The sequence below is a fragment of the Zingiber officinale genome, chromosome 11B, assembly GCF_018446385.1.
Source record: "Zingiber officinale cultivar Zhangliang chromosome 11B, Zo_v1.1, whole genome shotgun sequence".
In the NCBI taxonomy this organism is placed as follows: domain Eukaryota; kingdom Viridiplantae; phylum Streptophyta; class Magnoliopsida; order Zingiberales; family Zingiberaceae; genus Zingiber; species Zingiber officinale.
Genome location: NC_056007.1, coordinates 87,498,039 through 87,514,862, shown reverse-complemented (window position 1 = coordinate 87,514,862; position 16,824 = coordinate 87,498,039). Strand labels below are relative to the sequence as shown.

Here is a 16,824-nt window from a genome sequence, read left to right as displayed (position 1 = left end):
GCACCGAAGGGAACAAGGAGGGAGCATACTCCTTGTTTCATATTCAAGATGATGAAGCCTCCACCTCTAGGATTGAGGGAGAGCAATCCTTGGTGACGCCGGATCAAGAAGAAGGAGAAGCTTCTACATCCGGGTCGAGAGAAGAAGAGGAGGAAGAAGCAACTACCTCCACAAGTCAAGAAAAATCAAATGGAGGAAAATCAAATTCATACCAAGAGGAAGCTTCTACCTCCGGATCAAAAGGAGAAGATGCCACCCCTACAAGCAAAGGTATAAATATTTCAATTGATAATAAAAATCATATTATATGCTTTGAATGTAGGGAAAAAGGGCATTACAAAAGTAAATGCCCTAAATTGGTCAAGAAGAAGGGCCAAGTGGCATTAAAGGGCAAGGAGAAGTCCAAGGAGACCACTCCCGGGACAAAGAAGAGCAAAAAGCACATTGTGTGCTTCTTGTGTCAACAAAAAGGGCATTATCGAAGTCAATGCCTCAAGGGGAAGAAGATGGTCAAGGCTTAAGGAGGCATTAGTCAAGGGGGAGCCTCCAAGGTAAAGAAGAAGGTAACATTTATTGAGCCTACTCCTTTACATTATGGTAAAAAGCATGATAGTTCTAATTTTTATCATTTTAATGCGATTTACCATAAGAATAGGAAGCATGAGGGCTTTAAGGAAAAGCATGTGGCCCTACATGCCAAAACTACCCAACCTAAGGTTAGGAAGGTAGATGGACACTTGGGAAAGAACACTAAGGATAATAGATACAAGCCCAAAAACAAAAATGCTCATGGGTGTAATGAAAAATCAAAATCTAAGGATTTAATGATAGAAAATCAAGTCTTGAGATCAAGACTTGATAAAATGGAAAAGACCCTAAAAAGGATGAAAAATATCCTAAAAGGGCAAAATGAGCATAACCTAGGTTTAGGGGTACAAAAGTCATCCAATGGCCATAGAAGTTTGGGATACAAACCCAAAGCTAAAAAGGATGTGCTTAGTTATCATAGGGTTCCATATAGCTATGGAACAAACCCTAAGTCTAGAGGTCAAGTCAAAGATACAAGGGAAGATATCCCTAGAAGTATCTTTGCAACCAAAGTGACTAAGACTTCTAAGAAGTCTAAGAAAGTCACTAACAAGGTCACAAGGGAGGCTATCCCTAGAGTTGACCTAGAAAATGTGACCAAGGCTTCTAAGAAGCCCAACAAGGTCACTAGGAAGGTATCTAGGGAAGTTATCCCTAGTGAGTACCTAGAGCATCCAAGGAGCACCAATAGGTGTTGGGTTCCTAGGAGCATTTTCTCTACCCCATAAATGGGTTAGAGAGTGTCAACTCCAATTAGAAAGGTAGTTAACCTAACTTTGAGGAAATTGACACTCAATGAGCATTTTCAAGGTTTTGTTAACCTTTGAAAATGAAATGGAATTATTATTTACTCCTTGAAAGAGTAAAATGTGCCTAATGGTGGAAGAATTGATTTTAATCTTAAATGGCACATATTGGGAAATTCATAAGAACTACCAAGTTGGGATTTTGGTATGTTCTTAGGAAATTTAAGGCGATCCGGGCCTTAATTTAAAGGTGCTACTCTTGTGAAAAAATGAAATATGCCAACATTTGAGGATATGCTTATTTTCAATTGGCATACATTAATCAAGGGAATTAGAAATGCCAATTTAGGCTTTGGCATTTTCTTGAAGCACTTTAGGGAAATCTAGGTTTAAGTTGTAAGTTTAGCTAAGATTTTAAGGATACTTAGATAGTTAATCTAGGTATATTTTATTTATGCTAAATCTTGCCATGATTGTTTGCCCATCATATGCCATGACATCATGTCTATTTTTGCATTCATGTTGTATTATGAAAAATCAAAAAATACCATGTCATGACATTCATACATCATGTAGTTATAGGAATCTTTCTTTTGAAAGTTATTTTATTTTGATGTATGCCATAACATTATCATGCATTAGTTTAATTCCTTGTAATTAAGGACAAATGACATTTAACAACACTGATTAACAAGTGACATCCTAGGTGGATGTCTAATATCTCTAAAATGCCTAGATAGATATGCATGATCTCTAGATTAGGGCAAAACCAAAATCTACATCTCACAAAGACTATAAGGTGAATTGTATGTGTTTTAGTGCACATTAGATACAAGTGAGATGTTAGGGTGATGAACAAAGCTCAAGATGTTGATTTAGTGCATTCTTTTGAGTTTTTAGGTTCATCAAAACACATAGTTATATGTTTTCTCATCATTGGGAAAGCTAATGTACAAGTCATGTGCATTAAGCCCAAGGAACATGGTGGGATATTGGTTTGAAAATGTTTTCAAAATGACTTTGGAAAACCTTGGTGAAGGCTATCTTTTGATAGTAATCACCATTGAATAGTTAAACACAAACTTGAAGAAAACACTAAAGTTTTTTTGCAAGTTTTCAAGTTTGTGTCAATCTTTGAAAATATGAAGTATTTTCATAGAAAACTATTTTTCCTTGATAGTAAATGCCCTAAATAATGCCTATACGAAATTTCATGATTTTTGGATTTTTGTAGAATTTTCTAGGAATTTCTGAAGTTGGCTGATGTTGAAATTCGGCAACTATCAGAGCTCCGATCGATCCATGGATCGATTGGAGTGCCTGAATCGATCCGTGGATCGATTCAGAAGGCAAGTCTCCCGCGAGCAGAAGCTCGTTGGATCGATCAGCCGATCGATCCAGGAAGTCTGAATCGATCAGTGGATCGATTCAGAAAGGTTTAATCGATTGTAACCCAACTCCAATCGATCCAAGTTGCTGATTTTGGCTGGGAAAGCCTGATTTCGACATCGTTAAACCTATTTTAGTCTAGGTAACCTTTCCAAACTCCTAAAAATACATTTGTATACATTCAAAGGGTGTTTTCATGTGAAAACAAGGATGAATTGGTTAAGGAAGGCTAAGTTGAAGTTAAGGTTGAGGTTTGTTTCAAATTTTGAATATTTGAACCTCAAAACTTCTACAATAGGGTTTCCTAAAGTTTTAGGGATTCCAAGTCATTGTTGGTGCAATGACAGAAGTTACCACCATGTCTTTAGGGGGAGGGACTCTTTAAAGGCATGAAAATTATTTTTCATAAACCTTGGAAGGTGGTTAACCTTCCGTTAAGTGAATAATGCTCAAGGATGGGCATTTGCCTACATTGAGGAAGAATGAAGGGTTAAGGATAAATGAAGGGTATGAGACCTTCATTATCGTTGTTGGTCACAACGAGTGATGTTGTGAACAACGATAAGCAACTCTTCAGGGGGAGAGTTTTCAACAATGGGGCATTTGTTGAAGTGTGTCCAAAATTGAGGCACGAGTTTATGTGTGCTCAGAGATGGGTTGATGTGTACCAATAGGGGGAGAATGTGTGGTTTAAGTTAGACCTTCATTACCTATGGGGGAGGTCATAGGGGGAGAATGAAGGGAACCAACATTCATACTTTGGCATGAATGGAGTTAAGGCTATGGGATTAGCTTAACTCAGAATGGTGAAAACTTAATACTTTGGCATGAATGGAGTTAAGACTATGGGATTAGCTTAACTCAGAATGGTCCAAACTTAAAGGTATTGTCAAACATCAAAAAGGGGGAGATTGTTGGTGCAATATCCCTTAGGTCAAGGTTGACTGGTTTGACCAAGCTTGAGTCTTGGTCATAGTTTCGATGTTTGACAATACATGTAGACACATGGACAATGCAGTTGTTCATATGGGGAGACTGATCAGTATGAATGAAGAAGAGTCAAGTAGGTATACTTGATGGAAGGAAACCCGGTGAGTGAAGTCGTGAAAGTCCTAGTGAGTGAAGCTAGGCGGATGGATCCTGGTGAGTGAAGCGTGAAAGTCCTAGTGAGTGAAGCTAGTGTATTGAAACCCTAGTGAGTGAAGTTAGGTGAAAGTCCAAGTAGGTCAAGAGAGTGACCGGATACTGGCATGAAAGAAAAGTCCAAGTGGGTCAAAGGGATTGACGGACACTTGGTGGGGAGTCCTAGCAGGTCAAGGAAGTGACTAGATGCTAGCATGACGAACCAACATGTTAAGGTTAACCGGATGTTGGTTTGGGAGGTTTGGGACTTGGCTTTGGGCGCTCTGGATCGATCCGTGGATCGATCCAGAGGTCTCAATCGATCGGATCGATTGGGACGCTGCTGTTTCGAATGGCCGGATCGATCCGTGGATCGATCTAGGCGTTTCTCCAGAGCACAGAGACGCTCTGGATCGATCCGTGGATCGATCCAAAGCCTCCCCGATCGATTGGGAATAATCGAATCGATCGGGATCCGACCGTTGAGTCGTATTTGAGCCGCAGGCGAGCGTTGTCTTCGGCATCTTTTCACCGATTCACTCCAGATACTCTCCAGCACATCCATAGCTCTCTCCAAGCTCCAGATCGCCAGTTCTTGAAGATTCTTGGAGGCTTTTCAAGTCAAGAGGCGGATCTATTGCAAGAAGAAGAAGTTAGGGTTAGAGTTTTTATTGCACATCTTTGAAGGAACAAGCAACGCCGACCACCGAGCGAAAGAGACGAGCTATTCCCCCCCCCCCCCCCCCCTCTAGCTACTTTTGGTCCTAACAAAGATATCTCCATTAGGATAAGGCCTTTTGGGGAGAGCCCAAGAGCAAAGTCATGAGGGTCTAGACCCAAAGTGGATAATATCATGCTATTGTGAAGATATCTAAATTATTTTCTCATAACTATCTAGTATAAGAGATAAGATCCATAATCAGTTGTATAATAGAGTTGCATAACTAGTTAAATTTGGGGGGAAAAATATATCACAAGTAGCATGGTATAATTATGAGAAGTTTTAATTAAACAATGATGCTATAGTTTTTTTAAAATGAGCATCAAACACAATTAAATACTCAGATATTCAGTCAAGTCATAAATTCAAGAAGATCTTATATATCAAAATATCTATAGCTATTAATAACTTAAATAAGAACTTTGCATGCAAGTATGTTGTCACCATTGACTTGATCTGATAAAAAAATTAATCAGACACATGCATGCATGGTGGCTAATGATTTGATAAAAAAAATAATCGGGTGCATGCATGCAGAAGCCTGAGGCATTCATGGCTGCCTTGTGAGCAATCACTACTCGGCGAGGCAGCAACGCACAGTTGTTCGTCGGGCAGTGATGCGTTCATGACCGCTACCCTGCCTAGCAACAACGTGGTCGCACTCGAATCGACCACACACCAAGCAGCGACTCGTTGCCTGGCGAAGCAATGGTCGCCTTGCATGAGACCGCTCGTGAACCTGCCACACGAGAAGCGGCTGCTCGTTGACTCAAAAGGCAATGGTTGCCTCACGAGCTGTCGACGCTTCTTCCTTCGCTGCCATCTTTCGAGCGGCTGACGCTCTGTGCCTCCTCGTCGGCGAGGGAATATTTTCTTTTTTGCTGAAGAAGAAATAAATTGTTGAAGTTACCTTTCCGCAAAGAAATCCTTGCTTGCTGCAGAGAGAAAGGAGAGACGTTGCGATCCAGAGAGGAAGGAAGCAACGCTGCAGTGTAGAGAGGAAGGAGACGACGTGCTGAGAAGGAGACGGCGTACTAATGATTTAGGGTAAAGAAAATCAACTCTTATAAAATTAATATGTTTATTAATTTATAAGTATAATGACATTTATAAAATTTGTCACTATAAAGGGTCTAATTAGATATTTTATTTTTAAAGTTAATCTGTTTTAATAAGTGTCATTAAAATATATTTATAATTACATTTTTAAATAAATGTCATTAAGAAAATGTCACAATAGGACTTTTTTCTTGTAGTGCTATTAGTCCTTGAAATGACACATAAGGGAGGTATTATCTTTACTATGTTGAGATTCAAATCTCATACCTCAAATTGACAGTACCTCATTTGCTAACTACTAGATATATTGTCCGAGGAATATGTTAATCTTAATTCATATACCTCTGATCTCATCCGGAAGTTGAGTCGGATGAAGGTGGGCCGCGCTGTCGCTGGTGTTGACGGAAAGTCGTTGCGAAACCTGGACGATCTGGCACCCGCCGAAAAAGCTTACACGAGCGGATAACGGGGGTGGTGATGAAGCAAGGTCCTGCGCACACCCCGACGAGCCCACGAGTCGTTAGAGATCAGAAACCAGGGAAAAAGTCACCGGGTCAGGTCCTCCGATGCTCAAGTCAGGTACTTTTTCCCCAGAAAATATAGAAAAAGGATGAAAAGTAAGAGACGAGTATGAAATGACGAGTGGGCGTACCTGCGTAAGAACGAAACATCCCTTTTTATACTGCTGTGGGCGTTTTTAGAGTCTGACAAGTGTCAGGGAATGTCAGGTGTCAGACTTTGTCCGGCGGTGAATGGCGCGTGGTGTCCTCCTATAGGTCTGGGAAGGAATCAACGGGCGGTGAACACCAAACCGTTGACATATTCTCTGACAGACAGTGATTATTCCCTGACAGATTGTTACGATTCCCTAACTCGCTTGTCGTGTAGTGCCTGCTTTCCTTGACCTGTTAATCCTGGACTGGGTCTTCATACTAGCTCACCCCGACTTGTGGGTACAGACCTGCCTTGTGAGACACTGCCCCGCCTTGCCTTATATAGCGACATGTATGCTTTAGTCTTGTTCTGATTATTCTGCCTCCAGACCTGTATGCCTCAATTTACTTCCGCTTATCTCGAGTCCTGACCTGTGTACGTCTGTTGCGACCTGTATGCCTTGGTCTGCATTTCCTGACCTGTATATCCTTACTCGTAAATCTCTGTGTGTTCCAATTCGTATGTCCCGACCTATATCCTTCGTTGGTACATCCCGACCTATACGCTTTTGTTTATGTGCTCCATGCCGTAAGACCATAAATCCTGACTTGTATCCTTGGCTGACACATCCCGATTTGTACGCTCTGGTCCATGTGTCCTATGTCGTCAAGCCATAAATCCTGACATATATCCTTGGCTGGCACATCCCGACCTAGACACTTTTGTCTATATGCTCCATGCCGTAAGGCCATAAATCCCGACCTGTATCCTTGGCTGGCACATCCCGACTTGTACGCTTTTGTCTATGTGCTCCATGTCGTAAGGCCCTAAGTCTCGACCTGTATCCTTGGCTAGTAAAGTACATCCCGACTTGTACGCTTTTGTCTAAGTGCTCCATGCCGTAAGACCCTAAGTCCTGACTTGTATTCTTGGCTAGTAAAGTACATCCCGACCTATACGCTTTTGTTCGGATATCCAGTGTCGTAAGGCTATAAGTCCTAACCTGTATCGTTGGCTAGTGCATCCCGACCTGTACGCTTTTGTCCGGATATTCAGTGCCGTAAGGCTACAAGTCCTGACCTGTATCCTTGGTTAGTACATCCTGACCTGTACGCTTTTGTCCGGATATCCAGTGCCGTAAGGCTATAAGTCCTGACCTGTATCCTTGGCTAGTACATCCTGACCTATACGCTTTTGTCCGGATATCCAGTGTCGTAAGGCTATAAGTCCTGACCTGTATCCTTGGCTAGTATATCCCGACCTGTACGCTTTTGTCCGGATATCCAGTGTTATAAGGCTACAAGTCCTGACCTGTATCCTTGGCTAGTACATCCCGACCTGTACGCTTTTGTTCGGATATCTAGTGTCATAAGACTATAAGTTCTGACCTGTATCCTTGGCTAGTACATCCCGACCTGTACGCTTTTGTCCGGATATCCATTACCATAAGACTATAAGTCCTGACCTGTGTCCTTGCCTCGTATATTCCAACTTGTACGCGTTGATCTATATATCCTGAGCCGTAAGGCTATAGGTCCTGACGTGTATCCTTGGTTGGCACATCCGACCTATGATCCTGGCCTCTGAGTTCTTGACACGTGGGTCTAGCCCTGGGATCCCATTCGTGCCTGACCCAGCCCATCTTGTAACTGGGCCCTTTGAACTACACGTAGACCGGATTCTTGACCTCCCCGTAGATCAGACTCTTGACCCCCACCCAGACCTGACTTTTGACCGCCACACAAACTTGACTTCTGACCGACGTGTGAGCTTGACTTTTGACCATCCCACGGGCTTGACTTATGACCACATCATCTCTCCGACCCCACGATCATGCACCGTATCAACCTCCTAAAAGTGTTCATTAGTATATCATTAAAGATAATTATCGATCGAAGAACGAAAACACAATTCGAGTGCATGCGTTGGTGATGGTAATGAAAGAACAGTGGCTGATCTTTCAAAATGGTGCATTCTAGCCCTTGATAAACTAACATGGAATGCACCATTAAGAAACATGAGTAGAAAAAGAAGAGGGAGATGAATATATAGGTTGGACAAAAACCCTAGATTACTTCACTCGAGCTAATTGCTAAAGAAGATGACCTAGGTCTAAGGTCTGACGCAGAGGGAGAGGAGCAGGATGAGAGAGGAAGAGGGTTTAGGACTTTGGTTTTGAAAACCAGTGACAGAAAATAAAGAGAAGAGAAGAGAGAGCTCTAATGTCATAAAATGCTATAAATGATGGACAAATAAACTTTCAGGGGAGAAAGTAAAAAAAGATGAATATATATATATATATATATATATAAAAGTGGTGGAGATGATGTGTTAGGTAGGTGGCTCTGTCGTTGACTGAGATAAGACTTTGAGATGGAGAAGAGATAACACTTGACACTCCATGCACACACTGCAAAGAGAGCAAAGGGGAGCGTTAGAACAAGAACCAGGGAGGGGTCCCTGGTGTAGACATTCTGACGCTCAAGTCAATACAGTAACCGAGCGAAAAGTGAAGAAGAAGATGAATAGTAGACATAGATGCCTGTGTGTTTTTCAATGTATGAGGACATACCTGGCCAACAGAGAGGACTCCTTTATAATGACATTCAAAATCCCGTAATTATGAGGTGTTAGAGAATGTCTAGTGTCAGAATATATCGAATAATGGAATATGTACGCCCATCTTTCGAGAAAGGTTCCATTTAATGCACATGAACTATCTTTCATAACTCCTGTATTAATGAGGTGTATGAGAATCTTTGATGCCAAACTATGCCAAGTAATGCCAAACAATGAAAGTTGTACAACCATTCTTGGAGAAAAGTTATGTTTCTTTTATATGATTTGGCGGCAGAATATTCCTTTGTTGAGTAATTGTCATTCTCTGATAGGTTTTTTGTGATTCCTTGATAATGTTGTCTTCTGAAGACAGCCCGACCAGCCTAGTAACCAACCGACTATATGCTAGGAGACTTGTATTTAAGAAATGGAGAACTGAGCCCCGAAGGCCTGACTAGCCATATGCAGAGTGTCTTGGCACTGAGAAATGGAAAATCTTGTCCTGGAAATCTGACTGGCTTTTGGGCAAACCGACTGTATACTGTGAGTTGTATCGTAAGAGTGAAGAGCTAAATCCCTTAAGTTTGACCAGCTCTGAGGTCGACCAACTATATACTGAGAGTTGTATCGTAAGAGTGAAGAGCTAAGTTCCTTAAGTCTGACCAACTCTGGGGTCGATCGGCTATATACTGAGAGTTGTATCGTAGAATGAGGAGCTAAGTTCCTTAAGTCCGGTTGACTCTGGGTTGACCTGCTATATTCTATGTATCTAGACACTGAGGAATGGAGCGATAAGTCCCTTAAGTCTGCCTAGATTAATGCCAGGAGTTCTGCTTGTACGAAGAAAGAAAAGTATTGAGTGGGACGCTGAGTCCTGTAAGTCCGACCGACTTTTTGTCCGCTCAAATTTGTGCTGAGAGTCATGCTCATAAGATATAAGGAATTGTACCCCATGGCTCCGATCAAATTAAGTCCGTCCAAGTTTAAACTGAGGACCTTGCTCCTGAAAGATGGTTCATCCGGATATATACAACGTTACTTTAAACCACTATTTCACCTTCATTTTAACTGCTACATAATCTTAACCATTAATCTCGTATTATCTCTTGTTGACTGACACCCTACCGTATCATATATATCACTTTTATCTTTCTTTCTGGTTAAATTTGAGAAGAGTTCCATTTCTCAAAAGACATGCAAAGTTAGAAGTATTATGGGGTAATTAAAATGTTCTAAAATTTTAGCTTGGATGTAAAACTCAATCCTCCGAATCTTAATTCATATACCTTCTAAAAGTGTTCATCAGTACATCTTTAAAGGTAACTGCCGATCGAAGAAGAACGAAAACACTCTTCGCGTGCATCCGGACCAATATATGTGTGCCTGTCGCCGGCTCTCTGCAACTGAATTGCAAGCATATATAAGCCACTGCACTGCTAGCTGCATGTGCCAACGGACCATGCTTCTCGTGATTCCATCTGGCCGACTAATTTGCTTCAAACCAGTCAGCATATCTGATATCACTGCGTGCCCGCTGCAGCAGCAGCAGCTAGCTTGACACGTACGTGACCAGCTGGTATATCAACCCGTGCAGTTGCCAGAATACAATGGAGTCAGAGAGAGCCTACTTGAAACAGTTGGCCACAAGGTAACCTTGGAGCGAGAAGTCGGACTAGGAAGTGTAGGATATGCTCCATCTGCGTTTAGCTCCAGGCACAGGGCCCATGACGCATGTGAGCGGGCAGAGACCAGAGAAGATAATATAGCGGCAGGTGTCTGTCTCCTCCCAATGCCAATGCCAATGCCAATGCCAATGCCATCCTCTCCCCTACCTTCACTCGCCCTTAGCAAATTTGGGCCCAGCCCAGCCCGTTCATAAAACCTTAACTAGCCTCATAGTAACGGGCCTCCTATATTTGTAGTAGAATTTAATATTTTATTTGTATTATATTATTCCAAGCCTTATCCCTTGCACCGCCCAGTCTCAGAGGATCGAATAAACAAACAAAAAGAAATAACGAAATCTCGTCACACGTGTTAGTGTCAGATGTCCTTGCGGAACAACTTTTCTCGTTAAACAATCCCCACGCTCCTTTCCGCTTACTTCAGTCGCCGCCCTCTGCTTTTCGATCGAAGGTTTGCAGCCATCGTCTCAGCTCCCATGGCGTCGGGTGGATCCTCTAGCCGAACCGCCTCAGTCTCCAGGTCGTTCGCTTTTGGTGCTGATGATGTTTTCGGCTCCTATGACTATCGCGACGCCCGCGATCCTTCAGTCGTCAATCGAACAGATCCTCGGGTATTCTTCCCTTTTGTTGGTTCTAGGTATTAGCGGGAAAATGTCATGGTTTAGTTGCAGATTACTTGAGATTAGTAGTTCTGTGTATCTCGTAAGATGATTCTTTCAACGTCATATGTAGATATAGCGCTGGGAATTAGGGTTTTTGATTTATGTTTTTTTCTCCCTAATATCATGTTTCATCTTTTGCGTCTCTTTGACGACAATTTTCGAACTGTGTTTATTTTATCATGGTTGGCTATAGCGTGATCTGTTTGCTTCAGTACTGTCGTTTATCGTGTTAGATTCACTCAAAAGTCAATGTTGAATGAAGCAGTTATCAGCTTGAATTTTTGATCTCTATGTTGACCTTACTTTTAGTTTAAATATCTTTGCTTAAGACATAATATAAATATGTTAGTCATTTATCTTATAGTTTCCAGCCTTTTTATGTTTCTGCCCGCAGGAAACAAGTGATAATGAAATGGGCAGGTCATTATTTAGTATCCCTGAGCAAGAAGATTATTCTAAGGAGAGCATGATATGTTGTGTCGAGAAATGCATGAAGAAATATGTTGATGAAGTACTTCTTTTTCTTGAGGGTATCAGTGGCCGTTTGGCACAACTGGAGATACATTGCTATAAACTTGAACGGTCAGTTGGTGAATTTCGAACTGATTTCATCCAGGACCGAAGTGATAATGATTCAAGTTCAAGTCTGTGGAGAAGCATATTCAAGAGGTAGGTCGCATGCTGATCCCATATGATATTTGTTGGTCTTACATCATTTCCTTGTACCCAACTAAATAAAAAACTATAAAAATGAAAGTTGCTATTTAAACTTTAAATCGATAATTTAACAATGCAAGCCCCTGTTCTTGGTTTCTTGTTACTTGCATACTAAAATCAGCTCCCTTGTTTAAGGTTGTGCAAATAATGATTGGTTTTCTAATATCGTTAGGTTTTTGGATGAGTGGTTGTAAAATTGAATTTAATATGGTCTCAATACAGAGGTGTGTTTGAATATTTCCATCCTTGTTTAATTAAGTCAGTCCTCATTGTGACTTTGGTCAATTCAATGCAGTTTGCTTGCCCAACCAGGAGTATTTGACTATTTGTAAAATAATAAGATTTAAACACAAATAATTAAACTAGATATGTTTTGGATAGAGATTTGCAAACCATGAGCATTGGAAGTGCTGGATGGATTTTATTTTCTAATTTTCAGAGCAATGTTTCCTGAACAAGATAGTTATATATATATATATATAAAGGAAGTGGTAAAAAATACACTTGAATCCAATGAAACCATTTTTAATTGAAAATAAAAGAAGCTTAAAATGTGAAGATTTCCAAACTTGTAAAAATCTAGAAGCAATCCTATGCAAGTTGCATTCATTTCCTTTTCTAGATTCCAAATTGTACTAGCATGCAAAAGCTAAAATGCTTATATATATATATATATATATTTTTTTTTTCTTTCCCTTTCATGCTATGCTCTGTCGCTGCTATAATATTGGAATGGCACTGGTTTTGTTCAATTGAAAATAGTTGGATGGTTCAATTAAATTGGCATTGCCCAGCAACCAAAAAGGCAAAAAAGTAATAGATTTACTAAAATGGAATTTTCCCTTTTGAGTTTTATTAGTATTCATGCAAATGAACTTATGTTTATTTTGTATGAATGCCTTCAATGATGAAAGAACTCAATCAAGTGGTGTATGTCATGCTATAATTGATGATATATTGATAATGTACATATTGACATTATGCTATCTCAAAGTCTAATCTGCACTTTCAATTGGTTTATGTGATATTTAAAAAAGTCTTAAGTTGGGAAGTAGGAGTGGCTCTTTATATGCTTATATGATATGATTTGTTCCTCTCTAGAATGTAATTACATTTGCTACATCAGATCCATAGGTCTGTCTATATTCTGAGAGACAAGCAAGAGCTTGCTGAAACTCAAAAGGAATTGGCAAAGCTTCAAATTTTGCAGAATGAAACTTTGCAGAAGAGTGAAAATGCTATTGTCCAACCAGTGTTGGACCCAAAATGTCAGGATGATAAATCACATACTGCAAACCTACACCTAGCTCTTGTTCCACCTCAGGCTCCTTCTCCCGCAGGAGCTTCCCAGCAAGTCCCACCATATAAAGAACTACTGATGCTGCATCAAGCACCTGCCACTCCTAGCATCCACCAAGGTCAAATTGTAGTTGATGAGGCTGGCAAATACTATTATGTGCATCAATCTTTGCCGCAGTATAAAGATGGGCTACCTGCACAACCTGATCTACAGAATGTTCTGCATAGATCCCAGTTGCAAGACGCCCCCATTCAAGCAACACAAACACAGACTCTGATAGTAAACCAGAATCAATCTCCACCAGCTTCTCAATACAAGCAGCTGTTACACCCTCAATCAGATCAGCAATTTCAGCAACTGGTAATGCAACATCAACCACCTGTTCCACATGCTCAAGTCAAGCCTCAAGTTGTATCATCATATCTTACTTACACAACTCGGTCCGTAAACCCTGTTCCCAAAACATTTTGCAGTACCATGCCCGCACAAGTTGCTAATTCAGGAGGCCTGCAACCTGTTGTGATATGCTCCGAAGTTGCTCCGTTTAGTTATGGATCTACTGACACCTCTGTATCTCAGCCACCCACAAATCATCATGCAGCGGAATCTAAACAGCATTCAGTTTGCCGGAGCTCTTTGGAGCCAGATCTTAGCAAGGGTTCTTACATGAGCAGTACTGGTGCAATGTATTCACCAATCCAGTACAATTTACAAGCTTACAACCCTGCTTACAACTATTCTCTGAGCAACCTTCAACCGTCTGCTGGGAATCAGCAACGGCCTTCTAGTGCAGATCTACACCGTGACCCTCAGCTGATGCAGAATCACCCGTATGGGGAGATTCTTGAGAAAGCTGTTGCAATGGGTTATGATAGAAATATGGCATTAAGCAATGTCCAGTGGATGGTTGAGAATGGCCAAGCCGTTGATTTTAATTCTTTAATTAACAGATTGAATCGACAAGTTGCAGGAGCATCTGCACGAGCTTGGTGAGGCTATAACTCATTCTGGTATTTAGATTGATAATTACCCTTTTAGAGCAGATGGTAGTGGTTAATGGGTTTCTGGCATGGATTCTACCTGCATCAAAATGGCCTTGCAAATTTTAGTGCGGGGCCACAATTCTAACAGTTGTATGATTGACAAAGAACCTGTTTGAACTGATTTGCATCCATATGTCTGTTATCTTTTGTTCAAAATGATATATTTCAATGTAGAACGTTACCATAACTACGATTCTCCATTTCAGTAGCGTTTTCAAAATCAGTTCTGCAGTTGAACCATGGCTTGGCTGTTTCTGTTTGTTCCACTTGAACTAAGTTCGGATTTGGTTTGGTTGAAATCACTCTATTAATTCAGTGGAATTGGCATGGTCTCTGATTCGAAGATTAATTGGTTGAATCGAGCGGTTCCGATTTGTAAAGTGTTGGTTGAACTAAGTTCTGATTCGAAGATTAATTGGCATGGTCTCTGAGTTTTAAAGTTGTTAAATTATTTCTAATATCCGTATATTTGTATCATGCTTTGCTTAATTTCAACAAGCATACCAGAAATCATTAATATGTCAGGTAAATTAATGTTATTAATAATTAAGAAACAACTATAATAATAATAATAGTAATTTGAATAAAATTTGAGAGGAAATTGACGAAAAAGAAAACTTTCGAAGGAGTAAAGTGAAAATTCGCTCCAGCTGGGCTTTTCGCGAAGGTTCTACACTAACCCAACTTCCTCTCCTCTAGACGCTTCTTCGACCTCTTTCTCTCCTACGAAGCTCCACAAATTTATTCATTCTGTCTGCCTCGCGAATCGAATTCAAGCAAGCGAGACAGCGAAGATACTTTGGAAAAATGGGCGTCGACTACTACAAGGTCCTAGGGGTCGACAAGGCTGCCAAGGACGATGACCTAAAGAAGGCCTACCGGAAGCTCGCCATGAAGTGGCACCCCGACAAGAACCCCAACAACAAGAGCGAAGCCGAGGCCAAGTTTAAGCAAATCTCCGAGGCGTACGAGGTAACTGTTTCTTTTTCAAGAACTCGATCTTTTTAGTATTTTCTGGATATTTTTTTTGGGGGGGGCTAAAAGATCTGTTTTTTAACGTGTTTTCGTCTTCAAAATGGGATTTTTAACATTCCCCTTACCGTAGGTGTTAAGCGACCCTCAGAAGCGCGCAATTTACGACCAATACGGCGAAGAAGGGCTGAAGGGGGAGGTTCCGCCGCCAGGGACCGATGGCTCCGGCAGCGCTTCCTTTTTCTCCGGAAGCGGTCCCACTGTCTTCCGCTTCAACCCCAGGAACGCCGACGACATATTCGCAGAGTTCTTTGGCTTCTCTGGTCCATTCGGTGGCATGGGAGGAGGAACAATCAACGGAGGCGTGCGCGGCAGCGGGGCGCGGTTCTCTAGCTCCCTTTTCGGCGACGACATCTTGGGATCGGCGGCGTTCGGCGGGGCGGAGGGGCCGACGAGCTCACGCCGGCTGCAGAAGGCTGCTCCGATCGAGAACGTGCTCCCCTGCAGCCTGGAGGAGTTGTACAAAGGCACCACCAAGAAGATGAAGATCTCCAGAGAGATCGCTGATCCAAGTGGGTGAGTCTCTACACAGTACTGTTCTCTTCCAATTTAGCTAATTCAGTCGTCGTCGTCGTCGTCGTGTTTCTTCCTTCTCAAACGGTCTCCAATCGATCCAGGAAAACTTTGACCGTCGAGGAAATCCTCGCGATCGATATAAAACCCGGTTGGAAGAAGGGCACGAAGATTACATTCCCGGAGAAAGGAAACGAGCGCCCAAATCTGATCCCTGCCGACATCGTCTTCATCATAGACGAGAAGCCGCATCCTGTGTTCGCGAGGGAGGGGAACGACCTCGTCACAATACAAAAGATCTCCCTCGTGGAGGCATTAACCGGTTACACGGCGCATTTGACGACGTTGGATGGCAGAAGCCTGACGATTCCTATAAACAACAACAATGCGATTCATCCTGCTTATGAGGAGGTTGTTCCTGGGGAAGGCATGCCATTGCCCAAGGATCCAACCAAGAGAGGAAAGCTGAGGATCAAATTCGATATCAAATTCCCATCGAGGCTCAGTCCGGAGCAGAAGGCCGGAATTAAGAGGCTGCTACCTGCTTAATCATCCGGCCGGCCGGAGTCTCGCTCTGCTAAGTTTCCTGCTTCGGTTGTAGAGATGCCTGTGTATTGCCAGCGTGATGGGAGGTCGATTATAGAAGCAAGCTTGTCACAAACAGATAACAAAATTTAAAAATTATTTGATCGTAAATAATATAAAAGTTTTGTATAATTGCAAATCGAGAATATACGAGGAAGGCAAATTCTTAGTCCTTGTATAACACATGATTAACATAACAATATTGTATAACACATGATTTTGTGGGAATTATGATTTATTTGTTCTGATGGTACCTTCCTTCTTTCATGTAATATGTCTGTTCAATTATAGTCTTGTTCTGATTGACCAATTAGGATAGATTCGTCCCTATAAGATTCAGGCCCAAGGAATGGATAAGGTTTATGGTCTTTAAGGGTTAGTCTCTGCCATGAGAGGATTGAAGAGATCTGATGAGATCTTCGAGGGGCGAGTTCTGTATGGAGCTCAGT

At 41.6% G+C, this 16,824-nt stretch overlaps 2 protein-coding genes across 2 annotated transcripts; both read left to right on the top strand.

Moving 5' to 3' along the window:
• Nucleotides 1-10,999: 10,999 nt before the first annotated feature.
• On the top strand, nt 11,000-14,503 carry LOC122034157. Its single transcript, XM_042593280.1, has 4 exons — nt 11,000-11,134; nt 11,580-11,696; nt 11,825-11,854; nt 13,029-14,503. The coding sequence occupies exons 1-4, from the start codon at nt 11,000-11,002 to the stop codon at nt 14,193-14,195; spliced, it is 1,449 nt and encodes a 482-aa protein (XP_042449214.1). The 3' UTR covers nt 14,196-14,503.
• Nucleotides 14,504-14,960: 457 nt separating this feature from the next.
• Nucleotides 14,961-16,613, top strand: LOC122035191 (dnaJ homolog subfamily B member 4-like). Its single transcript, XM_042594593.1, has 3 exons — nt 14,961-15,217; nt 15,351-15,793; nt 15,895-16,613. The coding sequence occupies exons 1-3, from the start codon at nt 15,053-15,055 to the stop codon at nt 16,337-16,339; spliced, it is 1,053 nt and encodes a 350-aa protein (XP_042450527.1). The 5' UTR covers nt 14,961-15,052; the 3' UTR covers nt 16,340-16,613.
• The last annotated feature ends 211 nt before the right edge of the window (nt 16,614-16,824 follow it).